Source organism: Bacillus rossius, chromosome 13 (assembly GCF_032445375.1).
Source record: "Bacillus rossius redtenbacheri isolate Brsri chromosome 13, Brsri_v3, whole genome shotgun sequence".
In the NCBI taxonomy this organism is placed as follows: Eukaryota; Metazoa; Arthropoda; class Insecta; order Phasmatodea; family Bacillidae; genus Bacillus; species Bacillus rossius.
The window spans coordinates 7179646-7200381 of record NC_086340.1 but is presented as its reverse complement, the minus strand read 5'-3'; the positions used below and the strand labels follow the sequence as shown (position 1 = coordinate 7200381).

General features: G+C 36.5%; 1 protein-coding gene across 5 annotated transcripts in view; it reads right to left on the bottom strand.

The window, feature by feature from the left end:
• LOC134538159 (ankyrin repeat domain-containing protein 11) overlaps positions 1-20480 on the bottom strand; it is a 36719-nt gene extending 16239 nt beyond the window's left edge. Inside the window, exons 1-2 of one of the 5 annotated variants that reach the window (XM_063379211.1) lie at positions 20003-20480; positions 364-475 (exon numbers count right to left, since the gene is read on the bottom strand). In XM_063379211.1, the coding sequence (XP_063235281.1) occupies positions 364-391 (28 nt within the window). In that variant the 5' untranslated portion in view covers positions 392-475; positions 20003-20480. The other 4 variants (XM_063379210.1, XM_063379209.1, XM_063379212.1 and 1 more) reach the window with 4 other exon arrangements.
• Positions 20481-20736: the final 256 nt, after the last annotated feature.

Below are 20736 nucleotides of genomic sequence, written 5' to 3'. Positions count from 1 at the left end.
AAAACACGTTTCTACAAAAATGTATTGAAGCACACAGCGACAGCCACACTCACATGTTTTGAAATTACAAATAAATAATCGTTTAGCCTTCAAGGCAACAAGCTATTAACACAATCCTAGTCATTTTACTACAGAATAAGCAAATAAGGTCTTTAAAAAAAACTATAAAAATGCATATTAAAAAGTGCTGGCAGGCATAACATAAATGTGTGTTTGACAATTACTTCCGCGTGAAGAATGTAAATAAAAAATTTCTGCACAATTACTCATAACAACTTACTGCGTTTCAAACAGATAATCCTTGCAAAAACAAACTACACTGCGAACAGAACTTGCCACATGACGCTCTGTCGGACATCTTACCTTTGTTGTGCGCTGGTAACTTTCTCATCTCACAGGGGGCACCACGGGTTATTGGACCCGTCCTATCGATAGCAGCAGAAACAAAACCGCAGTTCCGGTGGAGGTGCTACTGCTGCAATCAAGCGAACAACTACGTTCGGTTTCAAAGTACGCAATCTCATTTTATTTTTTTAATCGTAAAACTACACACATACAAATTTAATAAACATTTACGTCACCAATGCCTTATCGACAAATGAAAATTTCATTTTGATTCAGGGCTTTCAAACACATGATTCATATTTATAATAAAAATTAACATTTTAACCCAGTTATTTAAATTTTACCACAGAACAAGTATTTTTTTCGTTAAAACATTCTTGATTTTTTATTTAAAATTATAAATGCACAACAATTTAAGTCCACTAAAAAAAACACTTTTCCTCTGGTTTTAAATATTTTCTAACCAATATATTAATATTACCTAAACACACGCGAATTCCCGGTAAACATTCCACGGTCAACAAATGCCAACCTATTTTTCCCGGCATTTTGGTCACGTGAGACCAACAAAACCTCCCACTTTCTTCCCCCTACTGCGGGGGAAATATGTGATCGCAACGACATCTACCGGCCAATTCCGGCAAAACTCACTCACTAGCATCCGAGCCGGCGAGCTGGGTGGGTCGCTCCCGTCCACGTCGGTCGACCGCTCCGTAACGATTCGTTCAATGTTCTGCCGCCATCTTTGCCGGTTCCCGCATTCGCGGAGCGCCGGGCGGGCCCCAAGCCCCGCCCCTCCCCACGCTGGCTCCGCCCACTGGACCCAACCACGCACGCTCGGCCCGTGTTGCGACGCCCGCATAGGTTCCGCTCGGTCATTTGGGATTTCTTATTAAATATTGAGCCTTGTGGTCCTGTAACTGCCATTGAGCGACGCGACGTGCTGTATTTACACTGAAGTTCATACAAAATAGATTTTCTAGAAGAGTACCCAACAATAATACTATTAAACACGTTATATTTTCAAACGCACCCTATCGATGTTCGTGCTTTCATGTAGGGGCGTGCATTGGTCCCTTCGCCAGCCAATAGGAGAGAAGTGGTTGAGTATTCGAGAACCAATCGTCGGGCTTAGCCACCAGGCTTAACTGAATAATTATACGAAGCTATGCAAAAAAAAAAATCCCCCCCACCACCATTGTCTCCAAACGTAGCATACAATTTTGAACCGTTCTGAATTATTACAAGATAAATGAGATTGTTAAATATTATTAACAATAAACATAGAAACTTGTGCGATGAACATATCTCATGAATTATTTTTTCATTATTATAAATAACACTGACTACCAAAAAACACATCGGAGTAAATTATGATCCCTTCTTTAACCACAGCCAAGCATAGTTTTTTAAGACTGGAATGATGTGATAGACTATCACGTGATAGTACAAGTGATGTTGGATTTAGTTAGGAGAAATAATTGAGCCTTAATTGAAAGGGCATCTCTATACGCGCATTTATAATAACAAGTCGTTTACTTGAGTAAGGCGTCTAGTTTTTATACTTTAAAAAATTTGGCGTTTACAAATCACGTGTACAATAATTATTGTAACTTGTTCAAATCACAATTGAATCCACGTAGTGTATTATATTGAACTACAAATATAATTCCTCAGCTGTCTGCTTGAAAGGTTTTTTTTTTTTTTTTTTTCATTTTCTAGTTGACAATTCGCGAAACACGTCATTGTTTAAACACGCACCAACGTTAGGCAACCATAGTTATTTACCCGGTCTGCGCGAAAGCGTTTTTTTATAAATTATGCCGATAATACAACACATTTTTTTTTTTAGTGGAATAAGTGTAGGTATCATATAAATTGCGATGTTTTAGCAGTTGTATAGCAAAACAAACCATAGCTGCATAAAGGCTCATATTAAACTTTTGTAAATATCTTGAAAGAAACTTGTTATGAAGAATCGTAAAAATGTCATCGTAGAAATAAGCATTGATCTCAATTTTAACCACAGATGCTTTACTATCCAGATGCGAAGGAAAAAAAAAAGGGATGTTCTCATTTTTACTTCAATTATTAACATGAGAAAGTTTGCACACACCCAATCCCTGACTTCTTACTTCCATGATTCATGGTACCCGTTTATAACCTTGCAACAACGTGAAGCAAGAAAATGGCCATTTGCATTTCTTTCGTTTCGGCTTGTATTTCCTGTTTCTGTGCATGAAGTGGGATATAAACATTAGTGCATATGATAACTACGATCTTGTTTCGTGTTTTCGTCACGATTTAAATTGTTATATTTCTACACAAAAACAATGAGAATGTTTAGATACATTTATTTATGCTAAAAACAAACTGTCAAAGTAGGAAGGAAATTTTTTTTTTCCTTGTGAGTTAACGATTCCCAAATTGCATTATGATTAGAATTTTTTTACAATCGACCTAGGTTTACATTGCGTTAGATTCGTGGTGCGTCATTGTTATCTTGTACTCGTAACATTTTTATGACGTACCATTTCCTGTAAGCAATAACCTTGCAGAATTCGGGTTTACTGGATACTTCCAGAGTTACTAGGCACAGAAACTCTTCAGTTAAGTTGCGAAATACCTTGTTCAATGATTCCATAACCACAGCCGGGTTAATTTATTGGCAAAAGTCCATGTAGATATGCATGTTTAATGTGTTTATATAACTTTCTGTTCCATTGTTGTATTAATTTTAAAAAAAAATATGGTTTTTACTTATATTTGTTTATGTTCTTTGATAGTTTGGATTTTAGTTATTTGGTTAGCTAAGTTAAGTTTAGTATTTTCGTACGTTTATGTAACGCCGATTGTGATGTATTAGGTCAAATTGTTGAGTGTAAGAGAATGACCTAAAAACTTCCGCCACCAATTCGGTAATGAATAAATAATTAAATAGCTAATAAACAAATATTGACATGTATACGTAGTTTACCATATGGATAATTTTTTCGAATAACTTCTCGCTATACACAAATAAAACGATTAGTAAAATTGAGGTTTACGTCACCCATAAAAATTCTTCAGTGGTGCCTCTATGGCGGGTTTTATAATTCGTATTGGACTTTAAGTAATCAAATTTTAAAAAACAAATTGTCATGAACAATGTATTCAATCGGTAAAAAATAGTTAACACTGTTTACTAGATTCGTGTTGTGTACCAAGTAATCCGTTACTTTGTCTGAAACGCTTGAATTTATGTTTATTTTTCCTGGGCATTCGCGAGTCTTTAGAGTGCTTCACGATTTGTAATTGTAAGGAAAAAATTCTTGACAGAGAACGAGATTACGTATTTTATCACATGTAACGCAACTCACGTAAAAAACAATATTTTATATGACTTGATGTAAGCTTTTGGACATACGCCATTGCTAAGCACATGTATGTCTGTAAAAGAAAACTACAAAAAACCCAAAAGACAAAAACACAAATTAAGCAAAACATTGCTGTTGCCAACAGGATATAAACACCACATAATATTCCATAACAGGAATATGGTCAACAAAGAAAAACAAAGAAAAATGGACTATCAGAACGAAAAAACCCTCACAAATGATGACAGCATCAAAAATGTTGAACACAAAAAAAAATTCAGCACAACAGTTGTGGGGTTTTTTTCGTTCCTTTGTTTTGGAAAACTATTGTGTTTGTTTCGTCTTTTCGTTTTGTCGTGTTTTTGTCTCGTTTCAACTGTTGTGTTTTTTGTAGTTTTCTTCTACAGACATACATGTGCTTAGCAATGGCGTATGTCCAAAAGCTTACATCAAGTCATGCACTCCCATCGCACAAATCTTTCAAAGATAATTATATTTTATATCACTTAATATATACATGTATTTTACAATGCAAACTCATTTTTTGTTAAATACCAACTTCTAAGTTAAAATTTTGTAAGCTCGCGTAGACTCTTGTTAAGTACCTCAGAAAAGAAACTCCAAATCACATCTGGGCATAACAAACACTTTTTCACCGCGAGTCACTGGTCTAGATAGTTACATGAAACTATGTTCGTAGATGAGCAGTAACAGCTCCAATAAATGCAACAACTGACGACCGACTCGCTTCAACTGGAAGCTCACGAAACGACAAATGCAAATCTCAGCCCCGGAAAGCAAATTGCTGATTCCCAGGGCAAATAAATGTAACACGTCTTTCGTTTGCCCTCTAGTGAACTGAACATTCAAGATGTGCGGTAGATTCGTGTCATGGAGGTTATTAGTTGATGGGAGTGGGTTGGCTATTCTTGCTGTTGAAGTCGCCCTGGTTAACGACTGGTTAGCCAAGCAAACCGCAGCTGTATAAAGGTTAATGCTAAAAGAATGGAGATAGGAATTGTCAGGAGACGACATGGGGTGACGCAGTTGAAGTCACTTTTTAACCTCGCCTTTGCCATCCAAAACATTGCGGAAATTTTGCTTGACCACGTCTGATGATGGTTTAGTAGTTACGAAATACAATCGTCACTTTTAAAAAAAAAGTTGGTTGTCTGTAAAGTTGGTTTACGGACGATAGTTTAACGTGACAACGTCATAACAAAACATTGATGAAATGATTGCATACTTTTAGGAATAAAATTTAATCATTTTTATTGAATTATCACTATTTTATAAGGATACAAAGAAGGAGGGAAATGAAATCTACAATTTAATTGATAAATTGACTTTTATTTGCTCTCATTAATTCAAATATGTTTATTACTTTAACGAACAGATTATTTTAACTATAACTTTTATACATGTTTGCTATTTAACTTCTTCCAATCTGTGTTATTCTGTTAAGGATAGGACGATGATAGGAAAAGTAGGAAACGAATGGGAGTGTTTCAAGTTTAATGTGCCTCGAAAAAGTCAAATCGATGGTTGTTCCAATCGAGTGGAAGAGAGATAGATGCGGCCCAAGCGTACAATGAGCGTAACGGGACAATGTGCGTTACGGGACACTTTTTCGTGCGTGCAGCCGGCGTTCATCGATTTATTAGAAGTTGCAACGTCAAAAGTAATTCAAAACTGTTTCCACAATGCAAACACTACACTTCAGCCAATGGTTTTGGGGGTCTAACCAATACGACGCAACAATAAGCTGAAGAACAAAAAAAATGGCCTCACCCAGTTAGCAAGTAATCATTAAGACGTGGTCACCCCCTGGCTAAAAGCTTGAAAACAACTCGCTAGGAAGAATGGTAAAGTCCTCATGGAATACCTGTACCTTAACCGTATACCTAGTGCCTGATCGGACACGGACAGTCTAATATTTTTAGGGAACGGAAAATTTGGTGTTATCTTTAAAAGATTTGTGCAATGGGAGTGCATGACTTGATGTAAGTTTTTGGACATACGCCATTGCTAAGAACTTTTTCTGTAGAAGAAAAACTAATAAATAAAATAAAGAAATAAAAATACCCAAAAAAGACAAAAAACACACAAAATTAAGCAAACAATTGCAGTTGTCAACAAGGATATGAACACCACAAAATATTCCGTAACAGGAATATGGTCAACAAACTAAGAAAAACAAAGAAAAATGTACTAAGAGAACGAAAAAAAAAAACCCACAAATGATGACAACGCAAAAATATTGAACCCAAAATAATTCAGCACAACAGTTGAAACGAGACAAAAACACGACAAAACGAAAAGACAAATGAACAATAGTTTTACCAAAACAGAAACAAGCGACGTTGGTGTCCTATCCAGAGCCGATTTGTTGCCCAAATTCCGCGCATGCGCAGAGCTCACTTTTTTTTTTTTTGTTGATTTCGTCCAGATGACGGACCCGCGTCTGACGCCATTAACTCGTATATCGTGATCATCGGGGGATTTACCAGGCGTGTTGGTATGCTAAGTGATAATTTATGGTAGCGAAACTACCCTGGAATACGTATTGTATACCTCAATGGTACATAACAAGAAATAATCGCAACATAAAAAAAGTACTCGAGATTATCAGAAAGGCGGTTCTATTTTTGTGCGATGGTGGTGTTATCTTTTAGTATTTTGTCCGGTAACAAATGTATCGATGGTTCAGATTTGTCCGCTAGAATGCGTTTGAATCCAGTTTCCAGGCTTGCGCCGGGCACAACCAATTAAAACTGTTGCTGATTTGTTCTCTTGCTTGGACTCGGTTTGGACACATTCTGGGATACGACCGTGCTTATTCGCTCTCTTACCCGAACATCTTGAAATGCCGCTCTTAGTCACATGTCAATTATTTGCCCAACAAAGATTAACGTCTTTGCACGCTGTTAGATATCTCGGAAAATTTACGGACATTTCGACGAATACTGCACCTCAAATAAAAGAAGGGGTTCTTCGTAGTCGCAGATAACTGGGCCAGATTCTCGACGCTGTCTGAATAATTCCTCTAGAGGAAATGATCCGATAGTTTTGATTCCGCTAGTGTGTCGAAATAATAAAAATTCTTAGTCTCGAAACTGCTATACAAAGTATCGGAATCGACATTGTCAGGTTAAAGAAAAGTCTCTCTGGAAATGTGGCATTGTTGTTGCTTTTAGTGTTGACGTCACTAGTAAAAGGCCAATTACAATCAGGGAAGGAGCATTTACCACGGAAGTATTGTGTATTTTGCTCTTTCTCTCTTCATCGCTATTCTCTTGCTGGTAGAGGTGGAACTTTTGTGAGTCCGTTAAAGCTTTCGTACAGGCTTTACTAAAAGCTTCAACAAAACTGCTATCCTAGTCTCCATGCTAATAACCTATGCTAGAGACATGCAAAATTCGAGGATTCATTTCGCGATAGGCTAGCATCAAAACAACTATACCTTCGTACCGCTTCTGCGATTGGCCCACATTTTATCCGGGGAACTGTGAGCCAATGGGAAACACTAAACCAAGAAAGTGCCGAATTACGGACAGCCTAGTTGAGACGTCTCACGCGTCAGTAGCCAATGAACAGGTGTCATTTCCGCGAGTATTTAAAGGACTGTGCAGTCTATCCTAGAGGTCAATGAATCCGCGAATTTTGCAGGTCTCTACCGGATGCCACGTTATTTTGCCCACATCATCATCATTTCTTGTGGAAATAAGTAGGTACTACGAAAACATAAATATTTAACAAAATGTTTACACATTCGTATATATTAGTGTTTAAATAAAGTATCACTTAAAAGACACATTTTTTAATCTAGAGGTTCTAATTATTTAGCTAAAAACTCATGTCATGTTTTGTGTACCAGAGGTGAAAATAAATTATGGGCCGTGTTTGTTGGTTCAAAAATAATTTATGAATGTGTACATGGATTTTTATTATCACAAGTCATTATAGAACGATAACGTTTATGGACAAGTTCTTGGCAAATATTGCGGGAGAAAATTACTGGTAATTTTGTAGAGTAGCGGCTCCTGGGAAACAATCTACACATTTATCAAAAAATCTCTCAGTGGCTATTTTTTTTTCTGTAGTATTGTGTTTTTATAAATAATGGTGTGGGTTTTAATTGGTGTGCGTTGTTTTCAAGGATATTTTCTACATGTGTCTACCTGCATGGCAGAAATGTGGGATAGGTTTATGAGATAGGAAGTGTGATAAAAAAAGTATACCCTTTATTTTCACAATCAACTGTAATCAAGCGATATTAACATATAACTGGACTCATCCGGAATGCATTTTAATTCTGGAATAGGTCTACTTTATTGCGAATAAAAGCCTACCACTATTTCTAATGCAATAAAAACATTACGAATTTTTGTATTATGTAGTGTGAAAACCTAATTGGGTTATACGTAAACAATGTAATAGTACTTATCACTAAACACAATTTACACATACATATAAAAATTCCATGCAGCGAAAATTTCCTGATGAAGTTGCGAGATAGTGAACGAAAAATTGCAATTTTTTACTCGTAACTCTTTCGTTTGTATCTAAAAAAAAAAGTTAGTCACAGAAACAAATGTACTGTACTTAAAACTTTAAATTTTAGAACATTTACAAGCTGTGTCTCCCAAGCACGAATTGTATAAATTGTAACGACACTCGTGTTATCATTTGTTAAATGCCACAGTAAATTAAGCATATTCTTAATTCCATCCCATACGAGTTTATAAAAATTAAGATTTTCTTCCTACTCGGAATTAAATTTCAAACAAATATAACCTACGACTCGGCGATAGGCCTACCTTGATTCTCAAATCGCGTATTTTTATCTGAAATCTGAATACACATCGCATAAAATAAGAAGGTGAATAATTTATGTCGCTGAACAAACCCAAACAACCGTAGAATTAAGCTTTGATTAAATCTATCAATGATACGAGGTAACCATAACAAAATTTAACCAAAAAACTAACTTACAGGTAAATAAAAATTAAGCATAGTCATATACAAGCTTGAAAGTAACTAACGCTTAGAATAAATCCGACGTTGTCGAAACAAAAAAATGTAAACGAGTCTTTCGTAACTAGTCAGAAATGTGTAACGTCCAAAATAAATTCATGTGCTCTCGTGTTGCAATTACACTTAATATACAAAACTCGGACACGAAATTTAACGTGGATTTCTTTAAAATAAAGACGAGCATGACAAAAAAAAATTGAAAATTGTGTTTTCAACTACATTTTTGGACGCGAATAACACATAGTTTCCGCGCTCGCCTCTAGAATTCGCTGCCGGATCAACTACGTTGACTATTAAATTAGCAGTATCGTATGAACAAAACCTTCACATATTTGTTAAGTCCACAACATAAACACCCTTCCTCCTCCCAGTGCTTGTTTATCTTGCTTATTTACGACGAAAAACCGAACCAGGAAGTCGCATTATAGCATTTATTTATTTATCGTCTTAAATGGTGGCAAATTTTTCCATCTTCTACTCAATTATATATGCCATAAATTTTTCCGTGTCCTACTCAATTATATATGCCACAAATTTTAACATCTCCTACTCAATTATATATGCCACAAATTTTAACATCTCCTACTCAATTATATATGCCACAAATATTTCCATCTCCTACTCAATTATATAGAACATGACTGTTTCATTATAAAACAGCATCAAGTGTTTTTCGCAGAGTTAAATATATATTTTATAAGCAATCAGTCATGCTGGAAATAGATTAACATTATTAAGCTTAAACTTTGGATTTGAACCTCTATATCGAGTCCCCCCCCCCCCCCTCTTTTTATAATACCCAACTAATAGTGTCACATGGTTAGTTTCCACTGCAAGAGTCGCATTTCCATATCTTCCTCCTTGCTCTATGGCCAGGCCGAATGCACTACAAGAGTCGCACTTCCATATCTTCCTCCTTGCTCTATGGCCAGGCCGAATGCACTGCAGGAGTCGCTCTTCCATATCTTCCTTTTTGCTCTATGGCCAGGCAGGATGCACTTCAGAGTCGCACTTCCATATCTCCTCCTTGCTCTATGGCCAGGCCGAATGCACTGCAGGAGTTGTACTTCCATATCTTCCTCCTTGCTCTATGGCCAGGCCGAATGCACTGCAGGGGCTCCACGTCCAAACCGCATAGCCAATGGGAAGAGACTGTTTGGGCCAAGGTCAGCGAGTGGAAACAATGGTCTGAGCGCGTTGTAAACAGCGCGTCTCGTGTTTGCTATTGACCCGGGTCGTGAGCAGACGACAATGGGTTAGAAAACTGCCACGACAGTACAAATAGTAAAATTAACGCAACTGCACTGAACACTTCTCACTCGACACGGACATGAATGAGATACTTTACACTGTTTTTTTTTTGGAACAAAAATATTGTAAAATTACAGACTATTTGTAAATTTGTACATTTACATGAAAACAACAGCATCACTACACAATAGTGTTCGCAGTAATACTGTGTTTGGATTCTTACACATTCTTTCTTTATGCTTTGTGTTGTCCCAGTACCTCCAATAGTTAAACAATACCCTGAATAGCTTTCCAGTATTAACTGCGTACAATAATTTATTTATTGACTTCATGGCGAAGTTACGACTTTTAGACTTCTCTTACACTTAACCATAGAACTAAACAGCTACACAAAAAATATATATCATAAATGTATAATACTAAACTAACCTATACTAATAGCTTAAGAAAAAAAATCCAGACATTTTCACTACTAAAGACCATTTAACAACAAAAGTTACTGACATTAAAAATTAAAAGAACTTAAAACAGACCTACAGCAGATATACAAGTGGTTACAAACAATACAACAAAATAAACTTCAATTAAGCTTATTGAATATTTTATTATCTTTTTCCATTGATTAAAAATTGTTTGAATGAAACATATATCAAAATATAAAATTATGCGTCAATTTTCTTTAAAAATATTCAGTATTATCTCGAAATATGTATTTCATGTATGCAAAAATAACCATAGCCATGTGTTGTACAAAGTTACAGTATCTTTCCTGTAGTATTACAAAATATTTCTTAGCGACTAGTTTCCAAACGAATATTTTGTAAAAGTACGCATTTTCTCTGTGTATAGTGAGAAAACTAAAATAGTCCCAATCAGGGATCTGAAAAATAAAAAAAATTCTAAAAAAACTTATGTTACCATTAAAAAAAGGGCTGAACATGCATCTTCGGAACACTTACTCAACATGGCCTGACCTCGTGCGATGCCTACTAAATGAATTGTGAGTGAATGGTATAAAGCATAGCCAAGTTTTTTTTATATTTATCTTTAATAGTTATTTACTAATGTGGGTCAGTGTAAGAGAAGGCGTGCGCCTTAACTTTGCCACCTCCAAAGACAATAAATAAAATAAATAAATTACAATAACTGAACATTCTCCCCTTTGCCATGTAACACGAGTTAGAAACTGTACATATCGAACTTGAACCTTTGAAATTAAAGTAGCTTGGAAACAAGTTTACAAAGAAAATGTACGTGTAAAAATTTACCATTTCGCATCTCGTGAAGTTGCGTCAATTTACCCGTGATTCTTGGTGTAAACGGTTCGATCTAGAGTCCGGAGGACAAAGAGGATTTGGAATGGAGGAATAAAATATTGCGGCGAGTTTAGTTTTTATGGCAGCAGTGGATTCAGGATCCAAGCAGGTAAGCTTGAAGCTCGGCCTGTTGGCAATATGTCTCTTCCCCGTCAACAAGTCTCACCACTCGTCCGACAAAAATTAAACAGAGTATTACTAATAATTAGAGCCACGGAAATTTCGCGGATTCATTTAGTCGCAAGCTAGAATGCAAACTTCCACACTGTCGCACTGTGTTCATGATTGGCCCGCAGTTATCTGGACACGCCCCTCTACGACCGTGAGCCAATGATGTCCAGCTAGGAGAGAAGTAAGCGAATCAGGTAGTGCCAAATAACAAGGATAAAAATGTTCTCGCTAAGAAATCAACCAATGGGAAAGTAAACATGGTTCGAGCACACCTATAACTTTGAATTCTATCCTGAGGCCAGAGGAATCCGCGAAATTTCCGGGACTCTACTAATAATTAGAGACCGGAAAAATTCGCGAATTCATTTCACGATAGGCTAAAATACAAATCGTTATACCTCAGTGCTGCCTCTGCTATTGGTTCACAACTCACCTGGATGACTCTGAGCCAATGAGAAACACCCGACCAAAGCTTTATCGAATCACAGGCTGCTACGCTGGAACGTCTCACAAGACAGCAGCCAATGAGTGGGTGGCATTTGACCGAGTGTACGAAGAACTATGGAGTTCATCCTGCAGATCATTGCACCCACGAATTTTTCCGATCCCCACTAATAATGTTTGCAGGCTTTCACGGCCATTGCCTGAAGTAGCTTGGCTTCTGGGTTGTAGCCGTGTCCATGGCGAATAATTCACCATTATTCGCCAAGGACACGGCTACAACCAGAAGCCAAGCAACTTCAGATAGTATTACTGTCTACTGATGTGTGTCTTCCGTTAGGTAAACACGTTTAACAGATTAAACCCACGATAATATTCTTCCGGTTGGTTCGCATTTCTTTACTGACTTCAAAACCGCCCGAAAACCGAAGAAAAAAAAAAGAAAAAAAATGTGTTGTTTTCTTCTCGGTTGCTTGTGTTTTAACCACACACGTGGCACAATAGACATACACTTGTCATCCAACAACGTGTGAGGTCCGATCTCCCTCTATTTATAACGTTGGCGCTTTTCGTTTTTACAAAAAAAACACAACAAAGTGGGTAGATAGCCACAAAATTCGCATGATTTTCTGGTACCAGGGTAATCACAATTCTTGTGAGTCCTACTTAAAACGGTGTTACTTTATGATTGGCTGTTACCACGCTGTTCTGGTTTCACATGACTGGGTTACTTGTAGTAAATTCCGCGGATTCGTTTTGCATCAGGCTATTAAAAAAAAAAAATAATAAAGCCCTATGTTGGCGCTACCGGTGTTTCCTTTTCGATTGGCCGATTTCTTAGTGAGAAACAATTTTTTTTTTATTCTTGTTGATCGGCGCTACATGATTCGTAGGGACCGAAAAAATTCGCGAATTCATTTTGCGACAGGCTAAAATACAAATCGTTATACCTCAGTTATGCCTCTGCTATTGGTTCACAACTCACCTGGATGACTCTGGGCCAATGAGAAACACCCAACCAAAGCTTTATCGAATCACAGGCTGCTACGCTGGAACGTCTCACAAGACAGCAGCCAATGAGTGGGTGGCATTTGACCGAGTGTACGTAGAACTATGGAGTTCATCCTATAGGTCATTGAACCCGCGAATTTTTCCGGTCCCTAATTGATTCGCTTACATATCTTCTAGCTGGGCATCGTTGCCTTACGGTCGCAAATGGGCGTGTCCAAATACCGGCGGTCCAATCACGAACAAAGTGCAAGTGTACGAAGGTTCGCACTCTAACTTTGAGACCAAATGAACACGCGACATATATGTAGCTCTACTTGCAGTTAGCAATGTTGTTACTGGCTCCTAGTGACGTTACAACTGACCCGTAAAAAAAAGGCCTTTTTATAGTATGCCTATAATACGTTATAATTCAGGTAGCTCATGTGTATCATATATGCTAATTTTATTATTTTCATATTTGTATTTATATGTTAATTCAGTTCTTATTTAAATGTATTTTGTGACAATTTTTGGTATATGTAGGTAAGTAAAGATGTATGTGGTTAAGTGTAAGACAAGGCGGTAAGCATTAACTTCGCCGCTTAAAATAAGGCAATAAATAAATAAATAAATAAATAGCAGAGGACACGTAACATGTATAACAGTTTCCCTAACAAATAGAGACCAGCAAAATTCACGTTTTTTTCTCGCTCCATGCCACAAAAATGTGAATAACCAAGTCGATCATGGTTCGTAGCCTCGTGTGAAATCAAAAATTAAGGAGTTTTTAAGGACTCCTTTGCCACTATCAAGAGGCATAAAACTATTCATATCACAAAATAACTAAAGAAAATAATTTTAAATTGGTAGATAGTAAACGCACAAAAAAATAATTTTGTTGATTAGTTCGCAATCCTTACCGATAAGTAGAGACCGGAAAAATTCGCGAATTAATTTCGCGATAGGCTAAAATACAAATCGTTATACCTCGGTGCGGCCGCTGCTATTTGTTCTCAAATCACCTGGATGACTCTGGGCCAATGAGAAACACCCGACCAAAGCTTTATCGAATCACAGGCTGCTATGCTGGAACGTCTCACAAGACAGCAGCCAATGAGTGGGTGGCATTTGACCGAGTGTACGTAGAACTATGGAGTTCATCCTACACGTCTTTGAACTCGCGAATTTTTCCGGTCCCTACCGATAAGCCCATACTGTCCATAATTATCTATCTCTGGAACACACATCTAACCCAAGCATACGGTCTATTTGAAATTTGTAGCCCTATCATTTGATCACTAATCACGTAATTACATTTACTTTATAAGTTAAAAGTAAGACAGTAAAACACGTCTTTTTTTAGTTTAAAAAGTGACGTGCTAATTATGAAAAACAAAATTGTAATCACTTGGCCCGAAATTCACGAATTGCACTGCGCACGCGTTGTTTGCCGACAAATAGGCAACAAACGAACATTAAAATAACACACGTCCATCCATATTTGCACACTTAAGTAGTTTTTTTAAGGATAATTAATGAAATTTATGAGCTTTAGGGGCTCTCACTCAATTAAGGACAAGGAAAGCGTTCGAACCGTGTCGATGTCGTGGGTTTTCAAGCATCGCTGCCACAACAGTTCAGCTTTTCTCCGGGTCGTACATGATTTCCGTCAGATGTTTGCTGAGTTTTTTTTTTATGGAACTTCTTGTCCTCCAGTCCAATTACTAGAGACCTGCAAAATTCGCGGTTTCGATGGCCTTCAGGATAGACTGCACATATACCCCTGTACACTTGGGCAAATAACGCAAGTTCATTGGCTGCCGACTTGTAAGTCGTCTCAGCTGGTTTGTCTGTGATTCGATCCTTCTTTGGTTGAGGGTTTATAACTGGTTGAGCTTCGTCCAGATGAACAGTAAGACAATAGCAAAATTATCTAAGAGGTATATGTGTTTGAATTCTAGCCTATCACCGAATGAATCCGCGAATTTTGCAGGTCTCTACCAATTACAGAAGTTGTTCAAGTGTACAAACATTTGCATTCCAGGCTGTCGCCAAATCATAAAGCGAATTATTACACGTCCTATCAGTAAATTATAACAATTATAATCTTAACTCTTTCACTGCTACGCGATCTAGTCCAAATGGTTAGGCAAGAACTGTTTCAAAGCCTTCGCTCGCTTATTCACATAGGGCGTTAGTTTTCGCTTATCCTATCTCTATAGGAATTGCTTTGAAAAACAGCTGTTACTACACAGTAAGAATCCATTAGTAGAGACCTGTAAAATTCGCGGATTCATTTCGCAATAGGATAGAGTCCAAATACTTTTGACATTATTTTGCTTCAGTGATTGGGCCACAGTTTATCTGAAGGACTCTGGGCCAATGAAAAATCTTTAACAGAAGAATTAGCGAATCACGATCAGTCCAGTCAACAGGTGTTACGAGTCGGTAACCAATCAGCAGATGTAATTTGCACGAGTGCATAGAGGATCATGGAGTCTAACCGTTAGGGATTTGAAATCGCGAATTTTACAGGTGTCTACCCATTAGCACATAGCATTAGATAAGTAAAAAACCCTGGTGTGATTGTAAATAAAATATAAATAAAATGGAAAATAATCGTGGAAACTTTGAACAGTTTTTTTTTTCTTTTGTCTTAATCTACGATTTTGTATGGCACCATCGAAATAATTTGTTTACATAGGCAATACAGTTAGTAAGTCGTTAAGTTAGTAAGGTTGTTATTCTTTTTAAATACTATTACAGAAAAATTATAATCTATTAAGTATGGACTGGAAAAATTCGCGGTTTCAACTCTAGGATAGACTCCACGATCCTCTATGTATTTGGGAAATTTACACCTGCTCATTGGCTACTGACTCGTGACACCTGTTAACTGGGATGCTTGTTATTTAATAAATTTAATTGGGGGTTATTCATTGGTTCAGAGTCCTTCCAATCAACTGCAGCAGCCAAAATTTAACCGCGAAATGAAACTGATTTTTTTTTCCAGTCTCTAGCTATACCTAGGCCAATTCAATTTTGGAAAATGAATTACAGATCTAACTTAGAGGATGCTTAGCGGACAGTAAAGACCTAAGTATTAGATGCCTGTGCACGTGATTTTACAGAACAGTAAGATATATTTTTTTTAAATTTGTAATATAAACATTTATTGCACCAATAATAAAGGTTTAATATTACAAATTTCGCATTGCAAACTGTTGTTTCTTTTGCAAAATTTCTATAAATATGGTTTTTCTGCGCTGACTCTCCATACAGCACACAATGTTTCAGATACTTTTTCAGAAATGTTATGTTACTGAAACATTATGTTTATGCAATGATCCAAAATAACTCAACATTTGCCGCCAACAATTAAATATTAGTGTTTATTAATGCAATGACAAATATGTAAGCTGGTCAAGAATTTTCTAAAAAAATTCTGCATATCTTTGGTTGCTAAGGCCGGGTTTAAATACTACACAAGAAACACAAAGACAAACCAAACACAAGAAAATTACGACCGTCTATAAACTAAGACGTCACCAAACCCAACAATTTGTAATTATAAAAAAGAAAACAAATTTACTGATGAGCTTTTTTTAATAATTCATATTTTTCATGAAAACATATTATATTGTCGATAATTTATGCAACCATACCGTGGACTTTAAATGCACATACCGTTCGCGCCTTTAAATTTTTCGGAACACTTTACTTCAAAACCATGGAAGTCGGCATCACAAGCCGAAACGCAATAGGTTGAAAGTTGGGAGAATCTTGCGTTGCTTTTTTTGCGTTTTGCGTAATTCATGAACGGGTATTTAAAAATATCGAAATTGCAGCACGAGTCATTATAATCTATAAAATTCGTGTTTGTGAGAAATACGCTTGTAATTTAACTACAATTTAAAGTTTAAAAATATTACATTTGTTTCTGTGATTGGCAATGTCTTAACAGTTTTTTTTAAATATAATCGAATGTAGTAGAAGTAAAACATGTGCAAATTGTCTTTTTTTTTCTTTTGCGTTTCTTGTTTATTAGTACACGCGACCCAACTTCCACACGTTCAGCATAAAGTTCTAAATGAACACTTCCTGTAAGAATGTGGCAGTAAATGTGTGGGAGAATGGTATTAATCTTACACTATAACATAATGGCAACTAATGTCTCTTAACCTTTAAATGTATGTCAACAGATGTGTGTGTGCCAATTTACTAGAGTTAAATAAAAATTAGTTTTATGTATCTTTTTTTCTTTGTATATTTAGTTTACATTCAAATTTGTTTTATATCAAGTATTATTTTTGCTATGCTTTATTATTTTATTTTTAATATGTAACGGAAACGTAGAGAAATGTAAATATTTAATGTGGTTAAGTGTAAGAAAGGACGTATTGCCTTAACTTCGCCACCAATAAAGTCAATAAATAAAAGGAAACTTGAATTTACCATGAAAATTATAGTTAGAAATAACATAATCCCCGCCCTATTTTTATCAACACGGAGTTTTAAATTCGACTACACTCACCCAAGGCTACGATACACGGCAAGACTTCAACAAAAAGTGGTGTACATAAAAAAAGTTAACACCACTGTTCGAGGCACGTTTAACGATAACTATGAGACACAGTTGTAGAAATGCGTACGTCAAGTTTTTCCTAGTAAGCCTTTATTATCGCAAACCAGGCTCACTGTTTACAATGCAAGACTGTAGTTTGTATCTGATTCATGATATGTATGTTATATGAGATTTTAAGAAGCACTTTTGTCTGTTCCAGAATTGTAAACAACTAAAAAGTAACATTTCAAAAAAAAAATCGTTTAATGTCCAAAATAAAATTTATACATCTTGAGCATGCATTTCTAAGGGATTTATATCGATGGTTATTTGCCAAAAGGGCCAATATCACAATATTTTTACGAAATTGAGCTTTATATACTATATTATAGTATCTGAATACTTTTACCAACTTTTGACAATTAAGTCGTTGCCATTTTTGAGTCGTATTATATCTACGAATATTCGGCAAAACTTAAAATAACAACGACCAATTTAAAAGATTCAATGTAGCGTGGATGTTATAAATGTTACTATCAAAAGAAAAAGATTGTTATGGATCTCGAATTATAAAAAAATAATTATGAGCGTTAAATACGTTAAATAACCCTGTAAGTTAAATTCGCCATTCGATAATTTGTACTAGCGTTTTTTTTGTCTATTTGCATTAACACTTACGCTTATAACGTTTTAAACCAATCTTATACCGAAAATTTAAAGTAGTATTATATTTACACAAAATAAAACACGATTCCGAAGCTAACGGATTTAGTGTCGCTTTAATGGATGCGAGTGTCGCATCCCTAGAAATCTCGATTTAGAGAATCCCTTAGCTAAGGGATCCATTTGGCTAGTATTCGGATGCAGCTACAATTTATATAAGTAAAATTATAGTTTTTTTTGCTACTACAATGTATATAAGTAAAAATATAGTTTTTTTTTTGCTACTGAATATTCTTTAAGTATTTTCGTAATGTCTTTGCGAAATTCTTACTTTTTTTTTAGATATCAATAATTTATAAATGGACATCTTCGCCTCACTCTGCTACAGTTTGTGCTTCATTTTCTCCGACCGTTTTAATCAAACTTGTTCAGGATTATGATAGGATTAATCGTAAAAGAACATTTTCAACGTGTCCTCAGCGAACCGAATAAATAACAAGAATAATTCATAAAGCACAAGAGGGGAAAAAATTAAGCAGAGATTCGATCTACGAAAGTTAGGAATTAAAACTACACACGCATTTCATTCGAAACAAAACGACTCTTGTAAATAATATTTTAAAGCTCAAAACCAGGAATATCATGACTGGACTGAGTTAGCTTTGTCTCTAAAATTACCTTCTTTTTTTGTTACAAACTAATAGAAATATGAAAATAATGCCTAATTGATAAATATTTAAAAAACACCAGTTTCTTAGTTAACTATCGAGTTCTAACCACACAGGTCCTGTTTTTAACAAATGTTACCAACTTCAACTACAATATTCGGCAATAAATAAAACTAATTGTATCGCGAACACGACATAATTTTACAGGCAATCCAGCGTAATAAAGTTATGTATGACACTCAACAAACAAACCAACCATGTACGCATTTTTTCCTATATTTCTAAATAACGCTGTCAAGTTACAGGAAATTCTCGTTACACTTGTTCAATTCCATAACTATAAAAAAAATGTAACATTCCTTCAATTTTAAAATGTGCATACAGTCCCGTAATTACTACGTAACTCAAGCGAAATTTGTTAGCAAAAATTATTAACTAATCAATTGTAAAGCGACTATGTAGCGCAATAAATATATACTTTTAAATATGAACAACGAATTAAAACATTATTGCATTCCGACCTGGCACCTGTTTGTCTTAAATAAAACTAAGTAAGCTAATTCTTAACTATACAAGGCTTTCCAAACATCTAATGACGTGTGGCAATCTCTTAAATATTCTGGGACTTTCAAAAAGTCATAAATGAATAGGCACAATAAGCCTATAATGCTGTTTATTATCGCGTCACAGCATGGCCTGATTTCCTTGATAATTAACTGAACATTTTAGAAACAGTCCAATCAACGGCATAAAAAATGACTTAGGAAAATAGTTATGGTAAGTCCGAGTACTCGCCAGAAACGTACATTACTAACGTGATTAAAATTAAGTTATTTAATCGTCTGCACGTAGGCCTAATATATTAATCAAAAACTGTTTAGCAAATTTCCGTTATGTACTAATTGGTTTAATATTGCAAATCGGATCCTTACTTGACAAAAATAAATTCGTGTTTTTAACAAAGAACTTTGTAATATTTCCGATATTTTTATGACTGGCGGGTAAGTATCGATAGTAACAAATGCGAACTCAAAATAGTTAATTTGTTAGTTAAGAGCACCGTTGGTAGTTAATGTGTGGGGCCTTAGTAAATACGACCTACCGTTTGATACAAAGGCAATGTTTCGACGACTACATACAATGTACAAGTAAATACTTCACGGAAAAAATAAGATGGCTGCTGAAAAAAAATGCACGTACTTCCTGTTTATCGTTATTATCCCGACGACGGAGCGTCTGCCAAGAGTAGAGGCAACAATCAGCCCGTTTCGAAAGTAAAATAAATGTTGTTAATTTTTCCTCGCGTCACCAGCAGACACTAACACGGTTATCACCGACGACGTACTTGCCTGTGTCGAAGGAAAACGACGCAGTACTGAGGCGATACTCTTCCGAGAACCTTCCACCGCATGCTCACACAAGTTATTATTCGCAGATGTTATTCTATATATACATACATGTATATATGTAAAAAAAAGTCAAGCGGGCGGTTGGCTCGCAATAAGGTACTACGCAACAATCAAGCACACTTTCCGAGGAACCCGTTTCGAAGAATTGTACGGCGAGATCTTTCCCAACAATAAGTCCTGGAATAAAAGCATTGAATGCAGCTCCCCAGCAGTCCAGGAATATTGACCGACGCGGGGGACCGGGCGGCGCGGCTGAACTGGCAACGTGGCGCGCGGGGACGGAACTTGGGAGGGGGGAGCGGAGGCGGGAAGGCGAGCGACCTGCGGCGCGGCGTTGCCAAGTCGGGCACACGTGACACAGGCGGAGCTCGCGACCTTGGCCCCCGCGCTGCAAGGAATCCTGGCTCAGGGCTGCTGCTGATGCTATCGGGAGTCGGCGATCTTTCGCCAGAGACCGAAACTGCGACCGAACATTCCGTGTGGCGAGCGCTTGTTATTGTCGACAACCGCTAGCTAGACCCGGCC